Consider the following 27,186-nt stretch of genomic DNA (forward strand, 5'->3'; position numbering starts at 1 on the left):
ACGTCCACCTCATTCCGGACGTCCAGTGTTCCTGTAATTACAAAAAGGGGGCTGGTCGTCACCAGCCAATTAGAATTATTCTATTCTTATCCGTTCTATCAGTTCAACCTGCTGTACATCTTGTTCATTTCTTGGTCTGTGGCTCTGTCTCCAGACATACCTGAAGATGCAAACTATGGCATATAACATTATCATCATACACAGCCCTATCGTTGATATATGTAGAAACTCCCCTGCCCATTCTTTATACCTTCTAGCATACTCCTCACTCTCCTCAAAAGGCACCATTTCTGGCTTACTCATTGTCTTTGTTATATATTTTTAACTGAATCCAGTGCTTCCACCTTCCTTTACCCGTTCCGGACTCATCTATACAAGTGCATGTGTCACTGTTCATTAATACTTCATAAGGTCCTGACCATCTGGATGCTAGCCCTGGTATTGGCTGGTATGCTACCTATTGCTGGGACCTCCTTCTGGTCGTCCCGTGTATCCTGTTCTAGATCCCGTATAATCTGTTGGTCTTTGGCCTCATGTCTCTAACTATCTGTATAGATTTATCTTTGGGTAACAGGACAGCCTCCCAAGCAGCCTTCCGGACATTTGAGACAGTGCTGCAATTAGTTTATAAGATAACTTCCATTTATCAAATCATAATTTTCCTTCTATCACTGTAGGGAAATATTAACTTAACATTAAGAAACTTAAATTTTATAATGTCCAATATCTTTAAATTCTATTCAGTAATATTGAAGCTGTTGCTTGGTGAACTTAAACAGCTGTCAGTGGAAAGGGTTAACTCCTTTGCAGGCTTTTGAAGGTGGAGCAAAACATTATTGCCTCACTTCACGTAACTTAGATAAACATTCCTGATCGGAAACGACAGTTGTGTTTTCACACTTTAACTAAACACGAACACTTGGGCTTCATTGGTCAGATTCCCTTTCTCAGCTGCCCGCTTAGCTGCCTCGTCTGCCCATGCATTGCCCTGTTGGTGTCGGTCAGTAATCCTCTTGTGTGCTGCAATTTATTATTGCGCACTCTTTGGGTAGGAGAGAGGCTCCTACTAATTCCTTGATTATATTCTCGTGTCTTATGGGTCCTCCTCCTGGTGTCATATATCCTCGCCTACTCCAGGCTACCATGTAATCAGGCACCACCCCAAAGGCATACCGACTATCTGTATATGTTTACTCTTTTTCCTTTGGCTATCCTCAGGGCTTCGGTGAGAGCCACCAAGTCTGCTACCTGAGCCGATAGGCTTCCTTCTAGCCGACTTTCCCTTTTAACCTGTCCGTTGCCCTTGTAATGATCCTTATTGTGGTAGTTATAGATGTGGAATGGCCTATTCTGGTCTGGTAATCCCAGGGCAGGAGCACTTACGAGGGCTTGTTTCACTTTTCAAAAGCTGTTTCATGGTCGGGCCCCAGTCCACCAGCTCCTGGGATGGTTTCCCCCCTTTGATCAAATCCTGTATAGGCTGGGCCATTTCTGCATATTCTGGGATAAAGTTCCGGCAATAATTAAATAGCCCTAATACCTCCCCTCCCCTTTCTGGTGCGGTCCCTTCCTGCTGTTTTCTCTAGCTGCTTGTAAGTACGGACTGTGATAAATCAAAGCATGCAGCCAGTGATTGCGTGCAGCTCCACTTGGTCCTAATGCCCCTCCCATCTGTCTTCGGGCATTTGTCTCTTCCCTTGTGTTATTATGTATCCTAGGTAGATTTCTTCGTCCTTCCCTACCTGTACCTTTCCAGGGTTTAACTCTAGTCCCGCATTCTATAGGGCTCCCAGTACCGTAGTCAATTAAATATTGTAGAGGGACCTATCGAATGTTCTTGCAGAGTGGAGTTATCTTATTCAATTCGGACTACACCAATTTACACCAACCAGAATTTCACTGTGGCCACAATGAAAGTCTGGTTTTAACAAGTTAATTTACCTCATAACTCCAAGGCTAAATCTTAGACTGAAACTTAATCTTTTGTTAAACAAACTTTTTGTTGCTCTTCTCAGTTTTTACATTCCAGCTTAACTTAAATTGTAGTAGTTTTTTTCATTCTGGGGGCACAATCTTATTCGCACATTCTTAAAACTTCCAAAATCCAAGACAAGACAAAAGGGTTAAATGCTTTTTTTTAAACACAGGGAAGTGGGTGGAGCTAAAACACACAACAGACATTTTTTTTTTTAAGGACAGACTTTCAGACAAAGGAAGATTGTAACCTCTTAAACATTCATAGTCAGGAAAACTTTCACACTTTAACACACAATTTCATACAACCTGAAATTCCAGCATACTTTTAAGGTTCCTTGCACTCAGCAAACCTTGTGTTTATTTGTCTCGGTACAGATGTTAATAACTTCCATGTTGGTAAAGCTTTAAGTTTATCTTTTTTTTTCCTTTTTAAATCGGTGACTCAGCAGCTTTCCCTGGCTTTCCAAATCCCTGTTTGTTTTTTTTTCTTCCTTTGCTGAGTTTTCAAATTGGTTAGCCTGCAAATTAGATCTTTTTCCTTCTTTATCTCTCCCTTCTGTTTCGATTCCTTACATTGTTTCTGGTAACAAGCTAAGATTACCATTCCCTCTTTATCTTTGGTTTGTCCCCTCCACCAAGCCCTTTGGCTCTCTGTACCGTCTTTTTTATTTTTTATCTACCAGGAATCGGGTTATAGAATCCAGGTCCCCCCACAGTGGGGAATCCTCCTTTCCATCTCCCTTTTTTTCATGATTCTAAATTCACTCGTCTCACTTTATATATCTAATACTTAATTCACGTTGTTGGTAAATTAGGTTTGTACGCTACGTTGTTCGCCACTATAGCGTTAACTTAGTTAGTTCCTTACCTCCTGTCAATCACTCCGTTTCATTCAACACACACGCCGACCCGTTAGTCACAAGATTTTGATACTGTGGGATCTGTGTCTCCCTACATCCTACTTGATCCTGGCCATCACGTGGGACTACTGTCCTCTTAATTCCGGCTCAGGCTAGGCATTTGGGACAGGCCTCACCCTTGTCCATTTTAACCTCTTTGTGACTATTGAGTTATTTCATTTACTCACGATTGTACAATCATTCATTCGTTTACTGAGGTTTCGCCGCCTCTCGACTTATAAGGATTTCCTGCCTCCCGGATTAGGGGACTTACTGCCCCTGTCGGTTTACTTTTTCGGCCAGAAGGACTCGTCCTTCACCAAGTTTTAAAACAACCCGTTTAACTACTTCTTTTAAGAGCTGCACCTCGTGGGCCTACCAAGTTTCTAAACCCCTGTTTTCCGGTACCGCAGTCCGGCAGTTTTAACCGCCCTCAATTAAAGGTGTCTTTCTTTTTATAGTTCTTTTTGTACGTCGATCTTACTTGACGTCTCGCCAGCGATTAACCTCTAATTTTACAGGTGGTAATTTAAACATACTCACCCGTCTTAGGTTATTGTTGTCCGAGAGTTTTGTTCAGATCGCATATCCCATCCTCATCGCCAATTGATGTAAGCCCCCAAACTGCGGACCAAGTGATATACAAGGTCGACGTCACCGGCTTGTTGTAAGAAAGACAGACCAACTAATTGAAGTCACAATGGTTTATTCAGGCCTGGGGAGAACCTTTCAGATTGCTGTCTGAATCCAACTCCACCAATATCCTAGCAACATTCACAATTGTACAAAAATCAAACCCCTGCCCTAGGGGCGGGTGCAAAGCTTATCAGCATATACAGAGTTATAGCTAAATGGCAATTATAAACCATAACATTTAATCCTTCCTGCCGCCTACAAACTCGCAGTTCTGTTATCAGTTGGTCCTGTCACCTTTTGTGACTGGGGCCTCATCTTAATTGCTTTACAACCGTCCAGTTGTCTCTAACAAGGTGGTTTGCTTGTTTCATGTTTTCCTAAGATAACAGTCCTCGTTCAATCTCTGCAAAGCACAGATTCTGACCTTGTCTTGGGTTGCTTCTGCAAAGCAAGCACATCCTGATTAGTCCCACCATACTTTGATGTAATGGAACCCTGTTGTGAGTTTACGAACAAACGAATTCTTAGGTATGTTATCTTGTATGTGTTGCCTCGCCTGGCCGAACAGACATCCTCCCTAATCTTCCCACGAGTTGCTCTGCAGTTTAATTTCTCAGCATTCAAAGTCACTTAATCATGTTTTTAAAGCTTAGCTGGGTAAATGCAATATACAGACCCATATATCGTTTAACTCAGGGTATGGATTAACTCATTATCTCCACCTTGTACATTGGTGCTACATTATACATATCCTAACCTACAAAACTAAAGTATAATAGTAATTTGGTTACTTCAGTTTCTTATAAGTGTTGTTTATACACTAAACTACTCAGCTGGGTCAGAACTCAAGATGGCATCTGAAATGACTGAAGAAATGTTTGTGTTATTTAATTGTTTTGTTTTGTGGTAGCTTGAAAAAATAGTAGTTGCTGGTACTAAATTGGTATCTTGGGGAAAAAATAACTACAGGTAGACTATACTTTACACGAACTTCCGAAAACCGAAAACCTCTAAAAACCGTAAGTTTTTTCGTTCAGCGTAAGTCATGCGCACGACATGACCAGAGTGGCGCACGACTTACGCTGAGCAGGGCAGAGGGTCACAGAGTTCCCTCCTGGGTAGGAGATTGCAGGCCGAGCCGGGCAGTGTGAAGGAGGTACCGGGAGAGTGAAGCCAACAATACAGCGGCCCGTCCAATATTCTTTTCTCCCTCCCCCACCCGACCCGACCCGACCACCGACCCGTCCGATATTCTTTTCTCCCCCGCCACCTGACCCATCCTGACCCCCGACCCATCCGATATTCTTTTCTCCCCCCCCACCCGACCCCCGACCCGTCCGATATTCTTTTCTCCCCCCCACCACCCGACCCGACCCGAACCGCGGCCCGTCCAATATTCTTTTCTCCCCCCCCGACCTCCGACCGCCCCCCCCCCCGACTTGAACCGCGGCCCGTCCGATATTCTTTTCTCCCCCCCCACCCGACCCCCGACCTGATTTGCGGGCCAGCTTAGTAGGAGTCAGCCGATATCCGGCTTTCCAGAGAAGCAGGAAGGGGAATGAGACACGGAACAGTCGCAAGAGGTAGCCTGAACTTTTAAAATTTATATTAAATACAAATTTCCCAGTCTTATAATAATACCTTCTGAAATCCGAAAAATTCCGAAAACCGAAACTCAGCTGGTCCCAAGGCTTTCGGATAAGGGATAGTGTACCTGTACCTCATTGATTGGTATGGCACCATGGGTGTTCTGCTAGAGAGGGAGTGAGTGAGTGAGTGTGTGTGCTTTGGTGTGTGTAAAAGAAGTATATACATACACATATTTATGAGAAACTCTTGAACTCAGCTTGTCATGTATTGTGAAACACAATTAATCAATTAATATATCAACAATTGTGAAAAAGCTTGCTCCTATGAAGCATTTCATCTCATTTAAATTAATGAGAAGGAATCTGTACATGAAGAAAATTTGCTACTAAGTGGAGGACTTCACTCAGGTGATAGATGTAAAGTATGAAAAACTACATATTTACAAGGCAATATAAAGGTACACATAAATACAATCACTGATAGGTACTTAGCATAATGGTCTGCAATAATCTTTTCAGTTCTATTTAATTTACCTTCATGAAGCACTGTAAACCTCCATCACAGACAGTATGTATGGAATAGGCACTGTGCCTTCAAGAATATCACGGGAATACAGAAACATAGAAACATAGAAGATAGGAGCAGGAGTAGGCCATTCGGCCCCTCGAGCCTGCTCCGCCATTCAATGCGATCATGGCTGATCATCCAAATTCAGTACCCTGTCCCTGCTTTCTCCCCATATCCCTTGATCCCTTTAGCCTTAAGAAATATATCCAACTCCTTCTTGAATATATTTAATGAATTGGCCTCTACTGCCTTCTGTGGTAGAGAATTCCACAGGTTCACCACTCTCTGGGTGAAGAAATTCCTCCTCATCTCTGTCCTAAATGGCTTACCCCTTATCCTTAGACTGTGACCCCTGATTCTGGACTCCCCGACCATCGGGAACATCCTTCCTGCATCTAGTCTGTCTAGTCCTGTTAGAATTTTATAAGTTTCAATGAGATCCCCTCTCATTCTTCTAAACTCCAGCAAGTACAAACCCAATCGACCCAATCTCTCCTCATACGTCATTCCTGCCATCCCAGGTATCAGCCTGGTGAATCTTCGCTGCACTCCTTCCATGGCAAGAACATCCTTCCTCAGATAAGGCGACCAAAAATGGGCTACAGGCTTTGTTGATGTTACTTGAAGCTCTCCAGGGTCACTTCAAACGAATCCTTAAAGAGGCAGAAACACAAAAAAGCTTTATACTAGGGATGTCAAATTTAATTTACATGGTGGGTCTGATCCAACACCCTGGCATGGGTCTCAATCAGCAAGAGTTATTTGGGCACACTGGGGATAGAAATTACTATGCTTTTCACCCATTTGTTAGGCATAAAACAAGCACAATGTATACCAATTTCTGGGCATGAGGTCCTACACTTAATGTACACAAGCGACATGGCCAATGGCATATTGGTCCTCACTGTTTTTAGGCATATCTGGCAGCTGACTGAAATCAGCGTTGGATCAATTTAAATATGCCAATAAGGGTTCTGCACCTATTTCAAGACCATTCTACAAACTGTGTGCAAAACTAGGTGGATGATGTGCCATGCAAGCTACGACTAGTTTTTCCAGTTCTACTGTGGTCTAAACAGCAGTCCTTAAAGGGACCACTGGAAGCCGCTGAAGAAATGGTCGGGGAAGTTTTTTTTACTTCCCCCATCTGTGGAGCGTGGAGGAGCAGGTGTGCTCCCCCCAAATCCACAGCACTACTATGGGCTGCTGCCAGCCGTGCTCAGCCTTTCTGCATGTCGCTCCTCCATGTATTGGACCTTGCAATGTAAAATCAGGGCATGCCACTCCCACTCGCAGTGAAAATCCTTAGTCTCCGTACCCTTGTTCTCCATTTTCCCACCAGTGGAAACAATCTTTCATTATTTACCTACAGTAAGGTCCCTCGGCTTCGCTCACCCTTTTACTGGATGCTCCTCTCTCGGCGCCGCTTCCTCTCACCACATTGCTGCTGCTGCTCCCGGCTCTGCAGGAAATGCTCACCACCCCATTCCCTAATCCTCTAACCCCCCACCCAATCACCCCGACCCCCAGTCCGCAGTTTCCCTCTCTGCCCCGTCCAGTCCCAATTGTCCCAACCCCCATTCCCCCTCTCTCCCCCCACCCAAGCACCAATCTCCTGATAACCATTCCCTATTCTCCCTCTCACTCCACCCAAGTCCCTATCTCCTGACAACCATTTCCTAGTCTCTCTCTTCCTCTGCCCGTGATGCAATCCCCAGACTCCCATTCCCTAGTCTCCCTCTCTCCCTCTTGCCTCTGTTAATTTACCATCTTGCTTAACCTCTGTAAAAATGTCCTATCTTTGCTACCCCCACTATATGGAAATGAACTGTTAACATGGAGATAATACCAACAGATTAAAAGGCTTCAGCATCAACAAGTTAGACATTCTAGAGAGGCTTAAAAGGCTCAGAATAAACAAATCCATTAGTGAATAGTATCTATCCTGAGTTATGAAGTGAGACTAGGGATGACATTTTTAAGATGCTGACAATCATCATGAGGAGTCACTGAAAACGAAGAAAGCCCCACTCGATTGGAAACAGGTTAACAAATTACCCATTTTCAAAAAGGGGATTAATGTGATCCTGTCAACTACTGTATAGACTGAATCGTCTGAATAGTCATGAATAACTGGTAAAATAACAGAATTGATTATGAGGAACAAACCTGACGACTACATGTTTGATAATAATCTAGCCAACATGGTTTCAGAAGGGTAAGTTACTGCCTGACCAATCTCCTTAACTTTTTGAGGAAGTGACACCCCAAGTGGATAGTGAAAAACATGATGACGTAGTGCACTTTCCACATTTTTTGATGAAACTCCTCACAAAAGACTGCTACTGAAATTGAAAGCAGTGGAATTCAAAGTTACAGAGGTGGAAGTAGGCAGTCTTGGTGATGCAGCAGATATGTGGTCAGAAGCTCATCTCAGGGTGAAATAGGACGCCAAGGTCGCGAACAGTCTGGTTCAGCCACAGGCAGTAATCAGGGAGAGGGATGGAGTCTGATGAAGTTGAAAGGGATTTGGGGTGATAGTAGATTCAGCACTTAACATCTCAAATCACCATGAAGCGGCAATAAACAAGCAAATAGAATTCCAAAATATATTCTAGATCAGTGTCATAAATTGGAGTATGTCATGCTAAAACACTACAGTGCTCTGGTAAGACTACCATGAGAACTGTGTTCCATTTTGGTCACTAAAACATATAGGAAGCATTTAAGCAATGGAGGCAGTGCTGAGGAGAGCCATTAGGCTGAACTCTGGAATTAAAGAATTGAATTATAGGAAAATCTGGACAGACTGGAGCTCTTTAGCCTTGAAAAGAGGCAACTGAGTGTAGATCTTATAGAAGTTTGCAAGATATTAAACAGTTAAGAGAAGGTAAATCCGGAGCTCTATTACAAGGTAAGCCAAAGCACTAGAACAAAGTTATAGACAAAAATTGGTGAGAGCACGCATCAGGAAAAACTTCTTCACATAACAAGTGATCAGTAGTTTTCTAGGTGCAGTAGATGAGGTAAAAACCTCAGATTTACTCAAGATACAGCTGGATATTACACATATGATGGGGACTGTAATTATTTTTCTGATGCATGAGCTAAAATGGGCAACTGGCTCCTTCACCTGAATTTTCTTTATGATCTTGTGAATGACTCGAGAAAAAGAGCTAAAGGTGAGTCTCAGAGTAAGGCTCAAGAGGGGGAAAAGACAGTCACTCGGACCAATCAGGAGCAGAAATTTCATAAAGAGACAGCATCACAGGTGATTTTCCTCCCGCTCCCCTTCCCTTGGGTAATGCAAACCATAGCCCAACTCTATATGAATGAATGTTATTTTTTATTCGTTCATGGGATGTGGACGTCACTGGCAAGGCCAGCATTTATTGCCCATCCCTAGATGCCCTTGAGAAGGTGGTGGTGAGCCACCTTCTTGAACCGTTGCAGTCTGTGTGGTGAAAATATTACCACAGTGCTGTTAGGGAGCAAGTTCCAGGATTTTAACCCAGCAATGATGAAGGAACGGCGATATACTTCCAAGTCAGGATGGTGTGTGACTTGGAGGGGAACTTGCAGATGGTGGTGTTTCTATGCGCCTGCTGCCTTTGTCCTTCTAGGTGGAAGAAGTCGCGGGTTTGGGAGGTGCTGCCGAAGAAGCCTTGGCGAGTTGCTGCAGTGCATCTTGTAGATGGTACACACGGCAGCCACGGTACGCCGGTGGTGGAGGGAGTGAATGTTTAAGCTGGTGGATGGGGTGCAAATCAAGCGGGCTGCTTTGTCTTGGATGGTGTCGAGCTTCTTGAGTGTTGTTGGAGCTGCACTCATCCAGGCAAGTGGAGAGTATTCCATGACACTCCTGACTTGTGCCTTGTAGATGGTGAAAAGGCTTTGGAGAGTCAGGAGGTGAGACACTCGCCGCAGAATACCCAGCCTCTGACCTGCTCTTGTAGCCACAGTATTTATGTGGCTGGTCCAGTTAAGATTCTGGTCAATGGTGACCCCCAGGATGTTGATGGTGGGGGATTCGGCGATGATAATGCTGTTGAATGTCAAGAGGCGGTGGTTAGACGCTCACTTGTTGGAGATAGTCATTGCCTGGCACTTGTGTGGCAGAATGTTACCTGCCACTTATCAGCCCAAGCCTGACTGTCGCCCAGGTCTTGTTGCATGCGGGCATGGGCTGCTTCATTATCTGAGGAGTTGCAAATGGCACTGAACACTGTGCAGTCATCAGCAAACTTCTCCACTTCTGACCTTATGATGGAGGGAAGGTCATTGATGAAGCAGCTGAAAATGGTTGGGCCTAGAACACTGCCCTGAGGAACTCCTGCAGCGATGTCATGGGGCTGAGATGATTGACCTCCAACCACCACAACTATCTTCCTTTGTGCTAGGTATGACTCCAGCCAGTGGAGAGTTCCCCTCCCCGCCGACTCCCATTGACTTCAGTTTTATCTAGGGCTCCTTGATGCCACACTCGTTCAAATGCTGCCTTGATGTCAAATGCAGTCACTCTCACCTCAGCTCTGGAATTCAGCTCCTTTGTCCATGTTTGGACCATGTGGTCTGGAGCCCAGTGGTCCTGGCGGAACCCAAACTGGGCATCAGTGAGTAAGTGCTGCTTGATAGCACTGTTGACGTCAATATTGAAGACTCCCAGGGCCACTCCTTCCCGACTGTATACCACTGTGCTGCCACCCAGGTAGGTCTGTCCTGCCGGTGGGATAGGACATACCCAGGAATGGTGATGGAGGAGTTTGGGACATTGGCTGACAGGTATGATTCTGATTCTGTGAGTATAACTATGTCGGGCTGTTACTTGACTAGTCTGTGGGATGGCTCTCCCAATTTTGGCACAAGTCCCCAGATGTTGGTGAGGAGGACTTTGCAGGGTCGACTGGGCTGGGTGTGCCGCTATCATGTCTATAGCCGATGCCGAGGTCGTCCGTCCGGTTTTATTCTTCGTAGCATTTTTTTTACAACTGAGTGACTTGCTAGGCCATTTCAGAGGGCAGTTAAGAGTCAACCACGTTGCTGTGGGCCTGGAGTCACATATAGGCCAGACCGGGTAAGGACGATAGATTTCCTTCCTTAAAGGACATTGGTGAACCAGATGGGTTTTTACGACAATCCAATAGTTTTATGATCACCATTACTGATACTAGTTTTTTTTATTCCAGATTAATTTAACTGAATTTAAATGCCCCAGCTGCTGGGATTGAACTCACGTCTCACAGATCATTAGTCCAGGCCTCTGGATTACTAGTGCAGTAACATAACCACTATGCTACCGTTCCTGGATAAATTGAACACTAAAAAAGTCAAGTTTTAATATTCTCACTGAATCATGGATTCTTCAAGCAAATTGTAAATTATATTTCATGTAGATGATTTACATTTCTCCAAATTTTCTTTAATTATTGTACTTTTATTTGCAGAAATGTTTAAAAAGTTGAGGAGAGGTGTGGACTTTGTTCGAAGACACAAAAAGGAAATTATTTGTTGTCTTAAAATGACTCAACCAATCTGGTCATATTTGCGATCCAAAAAAGTCATCAGCAAAGATGAAGAACGTGAAGCTGCCTCTCACATTACAGAAACTCAACAAAATAGAGCCCTTGTTCAACTAATAATGAATAGGGGAGAAGAAGCAGAAGAAGAACTGTACAAAGCACTGCTAGAAAATGATCCTTACTTTGTGAATGATGTGGAATGTAATTATTCAGACAAATTATGCAACAATTGTATAAAACAGTGGAGTGTAGCTTCTTTACAGGGAGGTGGCTTATCTGTACAAGAAATGAATAACAGAACTGGAAGAATGTGGCTTACTCATTTGTTTTCTATATTTAGTGGCATGATTGCAGGTTATCTGCTTGGCTACAATTTTTCGTAGATGCTGTTCTTTGCAGAATTACAGTACACTATATGCTGAAGCCTTCTGCAGGTCAGCTTTTATCTACGAAAGAAAAATATTGTTCTTCATTATAATTTTATCTCAACAGATCTTCCTCGTTTCCCCGCCCCAATAATAAACTCGGTACTTAATGCTATAGAATATTTTAAAGCTACTCTGTCGACAATAGTCATTTATCAATCATTTATGTTTTATTCATACTCATACATAAATACTGGAAAATTATTGGAAAATCATTTGCCTTTAATAACCTTGTAATCTTTACATCCCTCATTCTTTGACCAGTTATAAATATTAAATTTAAGATTTATTGTTTACTCTCTCAACCACAGTGATGTCTGTTCCGTGACACCAAGTATTTATAATACTTTACCAAGTACAATAAACATACAACAAAATAAAAATCTCATTCCATTTTCGAGTTACTTGTGATGTAAATAAAATTATCCACCAGATTTTAAACAAGTATCAAGATGCACTTGTTAATTAATTCTTTAGAAATAGATAGAGGGATACGATAACAAGGCAGGAAAGTGGGAACAAGATTAACCAAAAAGAGGTGGGTTTGTTAGGCCGAATTACTTTATCCTATCCTAGTATTTCTGTTTCCTCTGTTAATGAGGAAAAAATAGGTCAAATAGAGTACTTAAAATAGAATAAGCATTTCAGCAAACATACAGGGCTGGATTTTGCCGACGCTCAGAGTGCGGGTTTGGAGGCGGGTCTGCTGTCAAAATTGAAATGATTGACAGCGGGTTGGGAACCCGCTGCGAACCCAACTCCATGTAAGTTTCCAAAGTGTTGGGCCTGCAAATTCAAAACAGACCCGACAGCAAGCAGCAGGGTAGGCATTTAAGATAGTTAACTGCTTGTTAACTGCTTGTTGACTACTATTTTGCCAGCCTTTTTCTATTTTCCCACATTTTTAACAGGGTTCGCATCATTCGGAGATCACGTCAGGTAAGTAGGTTGGGTTCTGTATGTCTACCCATTGCTGTGAACAGGTGACAGCTGCAAAAGTGGTATGAAAGCTACCATTTCACAGCTGATCACTTTCCAATGTCAGAAGCTGGAGCCTTCAGGACTTGGAAGACACTTTTGAGCTGTATGCAGTTTGGAAGTGTTTGGAGTAAACTCTCTATCCACTGTCACCTCCTTGGAGCAAGCTCTCTCACCATTGGCAGATCGCTTCTGTCATCTCAACTTCAGCTGCCATCTATTCCAGCAACATCGATGCCCTTGAAAAAATATCACCTTGTTCCTCTGAATCCCTCCACGATCAGCCCCAACACCAACATCACCAGGCATACCAACAACCTTCTCCGCAATCACCTGATGCTACACAGGACACAGGGCATCAGCACCCAACCACATGGCTGCCCGGGAGGCCAGCGATGACATCACCAGGGCCAGATTTACTTCACTTGATGCTATACACCCTGGCTGCCACATGATGCGCCAGGTTAACACCACCCCACACCAGCACCATAAAGCATTCCTACAATGACCAAGCCATTCCTTTCACACTCATCACCATTGCGGGGGATACCGTTACGTCTCACCATTCACTGCAACTCACTAAGACACTTCCAAAGGTGAGCACAGATCTGTACAACAATGCAAAGTGTTGAAAATAAAGATTTCAATGACAACACATTAACAGAAAATTTACTTGAACATTGCATAAGAGGATGTGTTTGGTGGTGGGATCATGCTGGAGATTGCGGAGGATGATTGCAGCACTCCATTCTCTCCGATCCAACCCCAACATTGTCATTAAACCTGCTGACAAGGGTGGTGCTGTTGTTGTTTGGCGTACCGACCTTTACCTAGTGGAGGCTGAACACCAACTCTCCGACACCTCCTCCTACCTCCCCCTGGACCATGACCCCACTACCCAACATCAAGCCACCGTTTCCAAGACTGACACTGACCTCATCTCCTCTGGAGATCTTCCTTCTAATCTGCTTATCCCTATGTCAATTGGCACGTGGCTCAGTTAACAATCCAGAGATTATTACCTTTGAGGTTCTGCATTTTAATTTGGAACCCAACTCCTCAAACTCCCTCAGCAGAACCTCATTCCTAGTTCAACCTATGTCGTTAGTTCCTACGTGAACCACGACAACTGGAACCTCCCCTTCCCACTCCAAGTTCTTATCCAGCCGTGAGATGTCTTTAACCCTGGCACCAGGCAGGCAACACAACCGTTGGAACTCCCGGTTGCAGCTGCAGAGAACAGTATCTATCCCCTTGACTATGCTGTCCTCTACCACAACTACATTCCCTTTCACTCCCCCCACTTGAATGGCCTCCTGCACCATAGTACCATGGTCAGCTTGCTCATCCATCCTGCAGGATTTTCCCTCATCCACACAGGCAGCAATAACCTCATACCTGTTGGATAAGGACAAATTCCAAGGCTCCTCCAGCAGTGCACCTGGGGTCCCCTTACCTGCCTGAGTTGCAGTCACACCCTCCTGTCCCTGGCCACTAACCAGACCTGTACCACTACCTAACCTAAGGGGTGTGACTGCAATCACAAGTTATAAGTGAGGAAGAGCTCGAGGTGAGGTGGTGGGGGTGGCAGGAGCAGAAGCATACATTTCTGGCCAGGCTGTGACACTAAGCTGTATGTCAAGGGATTGTTATTCTGCTGGGTATTCTTTCAGACAGGCGCAGGAGCAAAGAGCATCAACAACAACAACTTGTATTTATATAGCGCCTTTAATGAAGTAAGACGTCCCAAGGCACTTCACAGGAGTATTATAAGACAAAAATTTGTTATTAAGCCACATAAGGAGAAATTAGGGCAGATGACCAAAAGCTTGGTCAAAGAGGTAGGTTTTAAGGAGCTTCTTATAGGAGGAAAGAGAAATAGAGAGGCGGACAGGTTTCGTCAGGGAATTCCAGGCTTAGAGTCTAGGCATCATCAATCTCCTTTAGTTCCCCTATGAGCAGCCTGCAGCAGCTGACAGGGAATGTGCGGCAGTGCATCACTCATATCATTTAAATCCTACTGAGGGTTTAATAAAAATGCAGGATACAATGGGGCACATGATATTTTATGTCACTCTGAAAATAAACATAAAATGAAATGACTATGGTGCATGCAAACTGTGCGAGTCTCCTGATATTTCCCTGTTTTTGTCAGCTAAATGCTGTAGTTACATTGCCTGGCAGGGAAATGTCAGTGGTACATTCTTCTTCTTAGGCAGTCCCTCGGAACCGAGGATGACTTGCTTCCACATTAAAAATGATTTCTCAGGTGACTGATGAGTCCAATGCGGGACCTACAGTCTCTGTCACAGGTGGAGCAAATGGTGGTTGAAGGAGCGCGTGGGTGGGGTGCTTGGGTTGATGTGCGCTCCTTGCGCTTGGCTTCCGCTTGCTCCCGGCGAAGAGACTCGAGGTGTTCGGCACCTTCCCGGATGCTTCTCCTCCACTTTGTGCGGTCTTGGGCCAGGGATTCCCAGATGTCAGTGGGGATGTTACACTTTTTCAAGGAGGCTTTGAGGGTGTCCTTGAAGCGTTTCCTCTGCCCACCTGTTGCCGTGTCGGAGCTCCGAGTAGAGCGCTTGTTTTGGGAGTCTCGTGTCAGGCATGCGGACAATGTGACCCGTCCATCGGAGTTGATCAAGCGTGGTCAAAGCTTCGATGCTGGGGATGTTGACTTGCGCGAGAACACTGACGTTGTTGCGCCTATCCTGCCAATGGATTTGCAGGACCTTGCAGAGGCAGCATTGGTGTTACCTCTCCAGTGCTTTGAGGTGTCTGCTGTACATGGTCCATGTCTCTGAGGGATACAGCAGGGCCTGGTCTTCAAACACTCTCTTCCTCAGGCGACCAAAGGCTGCACTGGCACACTGAAGGCGGTGTTCGATTTCGTCATCGACATCTGCCCTTGTTGACAGTAGGCGCCTGAGGTATGGAAAGTGGTCCACGTTGTCCAAGGCCTTGTCGTGGATTTTGATAATCGGGGGGGGGCAGTACTGTGTGGCGGGGGCAGGTTGGTAGAGGACCTTTGGCTTACGGATGTTTAGTGTAAGGCCTATGCTCTCGTACGCTTCGGTTAAGGTGTTGACGATGGTTTGGAGTTCGGCCTCCGAGTGAGCGCAGACGCAAGCGTCCTCTGCATACTGTAATTCGACGACAGAGGATGGGACGACCTTGGTCGTGGTACATTACAAACTACAGCACTCACAAGGGCGGCTCTGTCTCCCCCGCCTGTTCCTTCCCTCCCTTCCATTTCGTGGTATAAACACCAGTTTTTTGCTCCAGACTAAAATAATGTGCCGCAAGACTTTTATTGTGTTTGATTTTTCCCGCACAAACTAAAGGGACGAACGGCGCTTCCAATATTCCGCGCCTGCGTGGTGCGCAGACTGGGAGCGCAGGATGCTGGGATCTGCAGTCCCCCAGCTTATGCTCGTCATTGGGCCCTACAAGTCCCAGAATAACAACAGAAAATGCTGGATAAACTCAGCAGGCCAGGCAACGTCCGTGGAGAGAAAAAAGAGTCAACGTTTCGGGTCAAACCCTTTGTCAAGACTGGAAAAGCACAGGAAATGAAATAGATTAAAAGGCCAGGCTGGGAGAGAACAAAAGAGAAGTGAAGAGACGTTATTCAAACCGGACGAGATGGTGATAGGACTAGTGGAGACAAAAGACGGCTCTAGATTAGGTGTGAAATGCTCTGGCAGAATGGGAGACAGCTGCCATGTGGGAGAGAAAAAAAGGGGGGAAGGGCACAAAACAAAGGTGTGGATAAAAAATAAGTAAAAATGTAATAGGGGCCAAGGTTATGATCTGAAATTGTTGAACTCGATATTGTAAAGTGCCTAATCGGAAGATGAGACTACAATTCCCAGAATGCTCTGCCGCCACCGGAAGTGGCGGTTGCTAAGGCGCTGTCCCCCGGGCTCCAGCTACCATGTCGTCGGGCGGCGAGGGCTTGCCTCAACCCCAGCTCCTGTCGGTGCATTATGAAGTGTTTGGGAAGGTGCAGGGCGTGTTTTTCCGCAAGCACACGCAGAAAGAGGCCAAGCGGCTGGGGCTGGTGGGGTGGGTGCAGAACACGCCGCGGGGGACAGTGCAGGGCGAGCTGCAGGGCGCCGAGGAGCCGGTGCGGGCCATGCAGGCCTGGCTCCGTCACACCGGCAGCCCCAAGTCCCAGATCGAGAGAGTCGAGTTCAGCAACCAGAAGCGGATCGAGCGGCGGGACTGCACCGCCTTTCAGGTCATCAAGTAAACCCCGCCCGGTTATCATCACCCGGCGCCCAATCACAAACACCTCCGGTTGGTCCCGGGCAGATTTCCAGCAACGAGCTGATCCGTTTTCAGCAGCTTCCCAGCCCGCCGTGCCTGGTCCCTGCCTCTTTTCAGCTGCTGCTCTTCCGGCCCGGGTCCCCTTGTCTTGAATCCCGGGTTTCTGATTGCACTCAGGTTATTTCTGATTGGAGTTCCTTTGCACATCACCATCCGATCCAGTTTCACTGTGAATTAATTCTCTCCAAATGTTTGTTCATGCGTTGCCGGATCGATGTTCAAGGTCTGCTGTTGCAGTCATTCTCACAAGAGTTACACGTTGACGTTCTGTGTTGCCTGGCTATATTCTAGCAGTTTCAATTTTTGTGTTAAATGCTCTTGTTGCATCGCTCCTCTTGAGTTTTTTGGGATTAGTGGGGTCGTCCTCCACTGTAGGTTCCAGCACCTGACTACCATGGACAGATCCTTCATCCAGACATTCCGCCAACAAGCCAACAATGAAGTGAGCTCTTTCCAAACGGACTCCAGTTAGCAACCTCAAGGCTTCTTATTTATTGCAAGATTTGTGTTCTGTTTGTTTGAATGGTCACATTGGTGGAATACTTAATAAAAATATAGGCAAGAGTTTCTTATTCCAGATGGAAGCAACGTTTCAGCATTTGCATTATTTCCACGTTAAAACATTGACCTCGAACAAAAATGTTTATGTAAAATAAAGTTTATATGAAAAAGATTGTCGAAGATTACAGAGTGTCAGCTTCGCTCAGTTGAAAACACTCGCATCTTCAGTGATAAATGTGTTGCAAGGCAGCTACTTGGCACCACAGCACAGTTAGTGCAGTAAATCTGAATGTTGCATTGTTGGAAGTGTGGTCCTCAGGACCTCCCTGTTTCTGTGCTTCAGGTGGATGTCAAAACATCCCATGGCACTATTCAAAGAGGACAACCAAGGACTTCTGGTGTCATAGCTAACATTCCTCCCTTGATGAACTAACCATTTATTCAATTTCTGTTGGTGACAAATTGTCATGTTGCTGTATTTGCCCACATAATGGCACTCACTCCACTTCAAAATATTTTGTTGTATGTGAAGTGATTCACTTTGAGACACTTGAATTTGTTCTGGAGCATTATTTATTCAGGTCTGTGGCAAATAGAATGCCACTATTTTGCAAAGTTTTAAGTGAAGTTTACAGTTGTTACAAAAAACTGATTTAGCAAAGTTAGCACTTTTGAAATAAAAATTATTCTGCATTAACTGTTCTAAAACTTAATATTTATGTGTGCTTGAGTTATTTGTGTGTCTGAAGCAAGAGTTCTGCTGGGAGAACTTTCTATTGCACTGAGTGGGATTCCCAAGGGCATAAAACGTTGCTGTTTGAATGTTCCTGGACTGGAGCCTAATTCTCGGAAATAACCTGTAATTGACCTCACAGTCACACGAGTGTAGTTGGAAGTGATAGTCTAAGAGTGGGGTTACAGCTCTGGTTGCTAAATTTGAGTTCTGAGAATAGTCTACCTCTATGGGAGAACATTCAACTTGGGAACGCCCGTGCTACCTCCAAAAAATAAGTGCCAAGGCACTGAAAGTTGGGTCCTGATCTCGCACACTTGTTTCATGCACAGAATTTGCCTGTTGTCATTTTGAATCCTATGCGCCTGCCTGAAATTGGCACGTGCCTATTTAAACATGTTAATTAGGGTACTGTGCTTATTTTAGGACTCCAAAGCCCTTTCAACAGCTCTGGCATCCTATTCACCAATTCTAAATCATGAGCGGGAACAATGGAAATAAAAATCTGGAAAGATGTAAAACTGTCTGCTGCCTGTTTTACACAATTATTACATGAACAGGAAGGATTTCACTCACTGACTGTCCAGCTGTGCATCTTGTAGCAGCCATAATGACTTCATTCTGCGCCAGTCCTCAATCCAAACATCGGGTCAGAGTCTGGCTGCTTGGAGACAAAGGGTATCTACTCCAGAGCAATGCAGTCACCCCGCTTACTTCGCATCTGCTTTGGTTGTGAGCTGAAAGTTTGCCTCTATAGGTGAACTGAATTTCACTTTATCCACATGAAACACCTCATCTTGAAGGTCTACTTGGAGACTAAACTTCATCCAAAGTGTTCCTGCTGCTCACTGAGATAAACCATTGCAAAATAGGTATATCAATTTAGTTCAGTTGATCGTTTTTAGTATTCTACTGTATTGTGCTTCTCCAATTATATCATTTGTAAAAAAAAATTAAAGAGTTTTATCCTGTATGTATTGCTCTGATTGTGATTTTTTTGCCTTGTGGAAGTGGAAATGCCGTGGTACAAATAAGGAAACAAGTCTTTCTTCATTACTGTCTCTGGAAGCTACCATTTAGTTATGAGCATGAGAGTAGATGTTTGGAAAATGCCTAAACTGTAGCAGTATCATTGGAGACTGCAGTGATGGATGCAAAATTATACCAGGCAAAGTAAGCAACAGGAGGGATACCCAAGGTTAAAGACCTCCCCACAGCCAGGCCAGTATTTCCAATGACACCATTTAATATAATTGTTGCTTGTCAGAAGTGTTTTGTGAAGATTTTATAAATATGTAAATCATTTTTTTAATTAGTAAAGTTGGCCATTAGATATTGTTGATAAGACAATACTGGCAGTTGCTGTATATAGTTCTAAATTATCACAATAATTATGTTTAATGATTATTACTACAACTACATTTCAAAGATAATTATGACAATGAATTTAACTGCATTTATGAAAGTTATATGAATAGTGGCCTGGTCTTGAGACTTATATGACTAGTAAAGAGCTTGATTAATATAAAAATATTTTAACGGGAAAATTAGGTGAACCTATTGATAAATAATGTGATACGAACACTGAAAAATGCTTTAGAGTATGAGAGTGTTGACACATGTCTGGTCTTTCTACCCATGTCCCGGAAGATTGGTGTATTACTCCTGAGCAGATGGTGCTGGGATTGTGAAGGATTTAATCCAGATGGAGCAGATTCTCTACCAGCTATGTCTCTGTACTCTTCTCTGCCTTATAATATCAGACAGAATCTGGCCAACTTCAGTGGATCTTCTTTCATCAGCAATAAAACTCGAGACTGTGGCGATGGAAACAACAAAATCCCAGGTAAGGTACATTTAGCAGAAACTGCAGGCCTAGACATGTAATTCCTGAACACAGCCAACAATAACTCAAACAACATGACAGGCTTACAGAGAGCTCCCATGCACCGTGCTAGCAATAACCCAAAGACCTACAAACACGACAGACTTTAACAGGGAGCTTCCACATAACATTGGCAATAAGACCTACCGACTGTATATGCTTATTCAAGAAGATACAATACCAGCAATAACTCCGACTTAATCTAATATAGGGAACTCCCATACATTGTAATAGAAATAACAATCCAAAGTTATAAAGGATGATATAGTACTGGCAATAACTCAGATCTTCAAAGCCTGAATAGCCTAATATAAAGATATCACAGATATAATACTACAAGCAACCCACGGTCCTATAAGTTTTATGTCAACATTGTCGTATACATTGTACTGTTTACACATTGTAAATCCCTACACTGGGCCAATAAGTTGGAGGCAGGTGGGACTTACGGCAGGACTCACAGCAAACAGTCTATTTTACAGCAAAGTCTATTTAAACAGCGCACTACAGCAAACAGTCTACAGAGTCTGTTTAAAAAGAGTTTCTCCGAATTGCAGCAAACAGAACTCATGACTGAAAGTACAGCAACGTCTCCCGATATTTCTACAATACATTGTTATTGTAGAGGTAATTCCAGTACTTGCAGTAACTCAGTATAATTTCTGTGCGGCCTTACATAGATGTGTTAAAATGCAAGCAGTAACTAAGACTTTATAACTAAGAAGAAAGAAAGAACTTGCATTTATATTGTGCCTTTCATGTCCCCAGTACGTCCCAAAGCATTTACCAGCCAATTAATTACTTCTGAAGTGCAGTTACTGTTGTTTTATAGGCAAACTCAGCAGCTGATTTGTGCATAGCAAGGTCCCACAAATGCAAATGATACAAATGACTAGTTAATCTGTTTATGGTGATGTTGGTTGAATGGTGGCCAGCTACCACATTGTCTTACAAAAATATATGTATAGTGTGTTGATAAACATGGAGTTTTCAAACTGCCTTAATAATAATAATGCCATGGAGAATTGGACAGGGTTAATACACTGGCTTTTTCCTTCAGGCTGTAGGTTTTAACCTCTTGATTTTTGGTTAGCTGACTTATAACAGAAAGAAAAAACTTGCATTTATAGAATAGGATTGGTTGTAAAAGACTTAAATGGTTTGAGACCTCAAGCACAAAGTAAAAGATTCTTCAGTTATATTAATGGCTGCTAGCCACTTTTCACTGACTTCCCTGTTCTGTTATCACTTATAATTGAGAATGCTTGACTGTGCAGAATCAGTATGTGTTGTAATTTACAGCTAAAACTATCTTGGCTGTGATAAGCTATTCTAATAATTGCCACAGCAAAAAGTTTAAAGATTCACTGAGTTGAGGTGTTTTCTGTTAACAGCTAATGAGATGGTGTCCAGCCTACCTTTGCAGATGGCCCTGTATTTCAATGTCTTCTTCTTTCCATTTTGGTGGATGTCAGAAGTGGCCATGCTTGAACTTAAGGTGAGAATTTGTTCAGTGTGTCTATTGACACGACTGTGTCAGCCAATGAGTTGGAGGTAGGCGGGACTGATGGCATGACTCACAGCAAACAGTCTATTTTACAGCAAAACAATGTCTATTTACTCAGCAAACAGAGTCTATTTAAACAGCGCACTACAGCAAACAGTCTACAGAATCTCATACATTATCCTTCTTCTGGCCAGCATCTCATGCTTTCCTTAACTCGCCTCACACAACTCCACCCTTGCTTCTTCCTCATTTCACACACCCAAGAAATGCAGCCTGCCCAGCCAATGGTTGACCAATAAGAGGGAGAGGAGAGTGGAGAAGAAGAAGAAACACCATCACTCGATTTGACACTCACAGCCACCAGCTCCTCAAGGTCGACCAGCAAGGTCATCTGCGGTGTCCCCAACTGAAAGTCAGCAGCCTTCCACCAGCCATGCTGCAGCCATGACATCAGTAGGATAGGAAAAGGCACACACAAGACAGTCACTAAGAGAATGCATAAGGGTGCCGAGTTGATTTCTTGGTGTCATATTGGATGGATAGATGTGTAAAGTTGGATTGGAAAGTTTGCTTTGTGGTGGCTTTCATTTCAGCATCGTGGCCAAGAGGACGCTGTGATGGTCAGTAACAGAGGGAAGGTAAGATGTGGGACAAATGTTGAAAGGGGAATTGGGGTTGTGGTCACTGGTACCGCAGGCGGATAATTCCAATTTGGATATCCCGGCCAAAAAGGGGCTGCCTGGTTTGCATCCTTCCTTCTGCTTCCTCCTCTTCTGCGTCTTCCTCTTCGTTTTGCGAACAGATGCTGTAAATCTGAAATAAAAGCATAAAATGCTGGCAATACTCAGCGGGTCAGGCAGCATCTCGACCTAAGACGTGAACTCTGTTTCTCTCTCCACGGATGCTGCCTGACCTCCTGCGTATTTCCAGTATTTTCTGTCTTCCTTACCATCCAAGGCCTTGCAAGCATCCAGCTGCACTCCCTACACACGTAAAAAAAACTTTTAACATGTATTGCACCAAGCCACTACTTCAATAAAATAAAAAAATTCCCGTCCAAAAGCTTAAATGCAAACTTACCTGAAAGATGTGTATATCGCTTTAAGAGGTGCTGACAGTGTCTCTGTCAGTCTGTTGAATGCTGGGTTTTCATGGCGAGCTTAGGACCCAGTGTTGAACTCAACAATGAGGTCACAGTTTGCTGAGGTGACGTTAAGTCGGCATTGCATGCTGACTGGCATCACCCTCTCCTCATTTACATTTCCAATGCCAGCACTGCTATCGGCAACACTAAGGCCCTCACCAAAATGGCGGCTGCCGAGTCCCGCGCCAGAGAAGGACGCTAGAGTGGCGGCCACCATTTTTTGACCAGATCGCAGCGGTATGTCGTGGCGGTAAGTGGCCCAATTTCTAGGCCTTTGAGGTTGACAACATGTTACATTGAAGCCATTGAGTGTTGAGACGCAGATCTAATTTCCATTCTGAATTCACAATCATAGCTGCTACTGCATGAAAGTACTAGATGGAGGTAAGATGCTACTCCAGTAAGAGAAAGCTAAGATTAGGAAAACAATGGCCTAGAAATTGATTCATGCTGGCAAGGAGTAGGGGGTTGATCGGGAGAGGGGGGACATGCGATCTGGAAGGAGAAAGGCGATCGGGAGAGGGCCAAGGGAGGCCTTCAGCACTGCACTTCACTTAACCTAACATTGGAGCCCCTCCATTTGTCCTACTGCAGAAATTAAGTGTGTTGCAGTGTAGATATTTCTCAATTTTGCAGTTAAACCTGATTGAGATTCTCCTCAATCTTGATTGATAGATCAAACTGAATTACAATGAAGTACTGACTGACCTCTGACCTGTTTCTCCTCATCCCCTCCCCTGAGCAGTATAACACGTTACCAAGATACTACCAGTGGCTGCTGTTGGCGGCTGTGATAATTCTTACACTGATTGAATGTGTCCGGCTTTCTCCAGGCTACATGGGAAACTTGCAGGAAAAGGTGAGAGAATTAGAAATGACAATTAGTTGAAAATGTTTTTCTCTGGCTGCTCCTCACAGTGTAGCCTCACACATGAAGAATGGCTGCTTGGACGAAGGGTAGCTAGTGCCTGCAGAATGGTACCTTCGCAAGATTCAGCACTTTTAGGGGTGTAAGGGAGAAATAGGTTTTCTCTTAAATTTATTTCTTGTTTCATTTAGTAATGCTATTTTTCTCAAAACGCCAATGGACTATTTCCAAATTGTGGGACCATAAAGCAACATCCTCTCAGGCCTCTGCTGAAACGGTCCTGGAATGGAACTGTTGGAGGAGCAGCCAGGAACTACTCAGAATCCAAGGGCACCTCTTTTGTTGGGAAATGTGAGCTCCTGCTCAGTGGAGCCAGCCAAGATAGGAATCAGATCAAGTGGGAAATTGTATTACTCTGTCACCTATATTCATTAAGGAAACAGCCATAGTATTGCAGAAGATGTTACCCTGACGTGTTTACCATGTTTCCTTTAAGAGCAATGGACGTAATTCAGTTTTGATAAAACAGAAAATGCTTGAAATATACAACAGGTCGATCAGCATCTGAAAGAGAAAGTTAGGTTGTTCTGGGCCTTGCTCTTCATCCGCAATTTGTTCTTTAATTCAGATTTCTAGCATTCGTGACTTCTACCTCTCCAATGTAATCAAGTTGTAGTCTGTGAACTTAGAATTGATTCCAGTGCTGTTTGTTGTAGTAAGAGAACACACTGTGTAGATATTTCTCATTTTTGCAGTTAAACCTGATTGAGATTCTCCTCAATCCTGATTGATAGATCGAGCAAATAGACACCACACCTTAGAAAGGATATAGTGGCCTTGAAAGGAGTGCAGCGCAGATTCACATGAATGTTACCAGGGCTCCAAGGGTTAGATTATGAGGAGAGATTTATTGAAGGTTAAGGGGTGGTTTGAATAAGGTCTTTTAGGATTTTGAAAGGAATTGGAAGGGCAGATAGAGAGAAACGTTTCCACTGGTGGGGAGTCTAGGACATGGGGACATCACCTTAAATTTAGAGCCAGGCCATTCAGGAGAGAAGGATGGTAGAAGTGTAGAACTCTCTCCCACTAAAAGAAGTAGATGCTAGCTCAATTAATAATTTAAAATCTGGTATTGATTTTTGCTAGCCATGGGTATTAAGGGATATGGAGCCAAGGCAGGTGGATGGAGTTAAGATACAGATCAGCCATGATCTCAGTGAATTGCAGAACAGGCTCGAGGGACTGAATGGCCTACTCCTGTTCCTATACTTAAACTTTGTTTAAGAGTTAATGTCATTATTATTGTGTACTAGTTACTGATTTTGCCATTTGGATTTTGTCCTGCAGCTGCCAGAGTTAGCTGGATTTTGGTTGCTGTCCTTTACAATCCAGTTGCCCATTATTCTCTTCCTCCTCACTGATGAACCGATCATCATCTTACCCCTGGAGCGGGCTGTTCATAGTCTCTACTTCGCCTTCTTGGTTTTTGAGTTGGTTGTGGCATTCCAGGCCCTAAGGAAAATGACAAACCGCTTGGCGTCACGCTTCTACCTCCAGCAGTTTCAGGAGTCAGAATGTCCACAACGGCGCAAAAGGAACCAAGAAACTGGTATTCCTTAAGGGAGAAACTCCATTTCCACTGTTCAGTGACGCAAGAACCTCCAAGTGTATTGATTCTTCCAACCATGGTGTCCACCAGACCCAGCCCCACGTGTTTCTGTGAGATTGCACCATTGGGAAGGTCTAGGCTTCTGTGCCACTGTTATCAAGTGAAGGCTGTCTAAGAGCATTGATGGTCCTTGCTGTGTAATGTAGAGTGTTTCATTAGCTGAGCAGGGCTATATTGTAGGAAAGGGTCGAGGGTCTATGCTATTAACATACAGGAAACTGGCATTATGATTTTTTTAAATAAAATAACTCCAATTCTCTTGTGAGAGAGTTTCACTTACATGAAATGACTTGTGTTGTGTGTATGAATTTTCTATTTTGTTTATTTCAGACTTTTTTCCAGTTTCCACCTTTTGTCCCACCTCTTCCTGTGCAATTCCAGACAGTTAACACTATTCAAGTGTGTGGAAGGCTGTCAGCCAAGCTTGAACATGACCTCTGCTTACTAGAATGGGTCACTGGTGAGTACCATCACCAACTATCCTAGCACAGAGACATTGGGCTAGGCTTTCGGTCTCTGCCACTGTTGCCCCTCACCCCCCGTCCACCACACAGACAGTTTTTCAGCAGATCTGTTGCAGGCGGAGGCAGAAAGCAACTCGAGGACTGTGTTCCTGCCTGCCCGCTGCTTTCCACCGGCTGGTTCTCACAGCAGAAACTGTGCCTGCCCCAAGATACATAAATGAGAGAAATATGGCCTCCGCACTATTTGCACTACAAGAAGTCTGTCCGACAGTTGTGCCCCAGTGTTTGGGGCAGAGGCATGGGAGCCGTACTGGAGGAGGAGCCTGTGCACGCACTGAGTCCTGCCATGCACAGGCCCTCCTAAGAAAATTTGACATTTCAAGTTTTTTAAAAATTGTTTGCACAGGCAACATGCTAGCTGCCTCTTTCTCCCCACTACGGCACATTTCCAGCCGAGACTGGCATGAGCACAGCCCAAGCTTACGATGCCGCGTGCTCCTTGATGTCAGTGATGATGCTCAGATATTTATTCCAAATCGTAATTCATTTTGGACAAATTTGGACTAATTATTAGTTTTGTGGAATGCCAGCCCCACAGTTACACAGTACGCATGCCTGATAATAAAAAAGGTTGCTATTTCCAAATAAGTTTACCTTGCCATGAACGAGAATCTGAAAGAGAATCCCATGCATGTTAAGTCATTTCCTATTCTCTTCCTTCTCTGCATCCCAGTGTCCTTCAGAAAATATCAAACCAATTACAGGGTACATACTGTCAGAGAAATCCATGTAGTATTTTCAATTTTTAAAATGTCTCTCTTTATAATCTATTCCTTCTGCCTCTTTAGTTTCTGTACAAACACAAGCACACAGACATGCATACACACTTATATACACATGTACACATACAAACATGTTTGCACATACACGTGTCCTGTGTATATAAACACATGCACACAACATCATGTTATCTGAACTAACCTAAAATTGAAGCCTTTAACCATCAGTTTGAAGGCATTACACTCTGATAGAGGTCAACCAAAATCACAAGCCCATTGAATCGGGATCAAGATTAAAGCTCCCTGAAGGAAGAATTAAACATTGAGCACAATTAGATACCAGGCAGTGAGTCATCTGTTTGCTTCAACGTCCTATTTACAATTAAATATTTTCTGTTAACAATTTTAACTCTGTCAGATACTTCAGGTAGTACAACAAATGTAACTTACTGTAGTTAGATCAATTATAGAAACAACTGAAATCATTAAACTCAGCGTACAAGAAGTGATCTGAGTAATTCGGTATGTAAACAGGGGTAAAATGTACAGGGATAGATTTTCACCCCCGGTACGGAGTTTGGGCGGCCAGCCAGTGGAGTGTGCCAGCCGGCTAGCCAATGGTCCCAGCGGGTGACTCGGTCCATTCTGAGGACCGGGCCTCATTAACATTCAGCCGGTGGGTTGTGGCAGAAAATGAGCCCGTCGGCTGCGAGCTG

At 44.0% G+C, this 27,186-nt stretch overlaps 3 protein-coding genes across 3 annotated transcripts in view; all 3 read left to right on the plus strand.

Annotated features, from left to right (window-relative positions):
• LOC147104265 (caspase recruitment domain-containing protein 8-like) overlaps nucleotides 1–11,907 on the plus strand; it is a 224,699-nt gene extending 212,792 nt beyond the window's left edge. The window contains exon 19 of the mRNA XM_085961449.1: nucleotides 11,114–11,907. Within this exon, the coding sequence (XP_085817575.1) occupies nucleotides 11,114–11,571 (458 nt within the window). The 3' untranslated portion in view covers nucleotides 11,572–11,907. The remainder of the gene's footprint in view (nucleotides 1–11,113) is intronic.
• A 4,467-nt stretch (nucleotides 11,908–16,374) lies between these two features.
• On the plus strand, nucleotides 16,375–19,127 carry LOC147104266 (acylphosphatase-1-like). Its single transcript, XM_085961451.1, has one exon. It carries the CDS (start codon nucleotides 16,526–16,528, stop codon nucleotides 16,841–16,843), a length of 318 nt encoding a protein of 105 aa, XP_085817577.1. The 5' UTR covers nucleotides 16,375–16,525; the 3' UTR covers nucleotides 16,844–19,127.
• A 514-nt stretch (nucleotides 19,128–19,641) lies between these two features.
• LOC147104267 (transmembrane protein 17) lies at nucleotides 19,642–25,590 on the plus strand. Its single transcript, XM_085962134.1, is given in 4 exon segments — nucleotides 19,642–20,000; nucleotides 21,434–21,537; nucleotides 23,433–23,549; nucleotides 24,906–25,590. Coding segments are annotated over 4 exon segments (732 nt in total). The 5' UTR covers nucleotides 19,642–19,792; the 3' UTR covers nucleotides 25,209–25,590.
• The last annotated feature ends 1,596 nt before the right edge of the window (nucleotides 25,591–27,186 follow it).

Source organism: Somniosus microcephalus, chromosome 19 (genome assembly GCF_052327205.1).
Source record: "Somniosus microcephalus isolate GS21.2 chromosome 19, FLI_Smic_1.0, whole genome shotgun sequence".
Taxonomy (NCBI): domain Eukaryota; kingdom Metazoa; phylum Chordata; class Chondrichthyes; order Squaliformes; family Somniosidae; genus Somniosus; species Somniosus microcephalus.

Coding starts and splice junctions, on each gene's coding strand:
- LOC147104266 (XM_085961451.1), top strand. CDS start 16,526: ATGTCGTCGGGCGGCGAGGGCTTGCCTCAACCCCAGCTCCTGTCGGTG.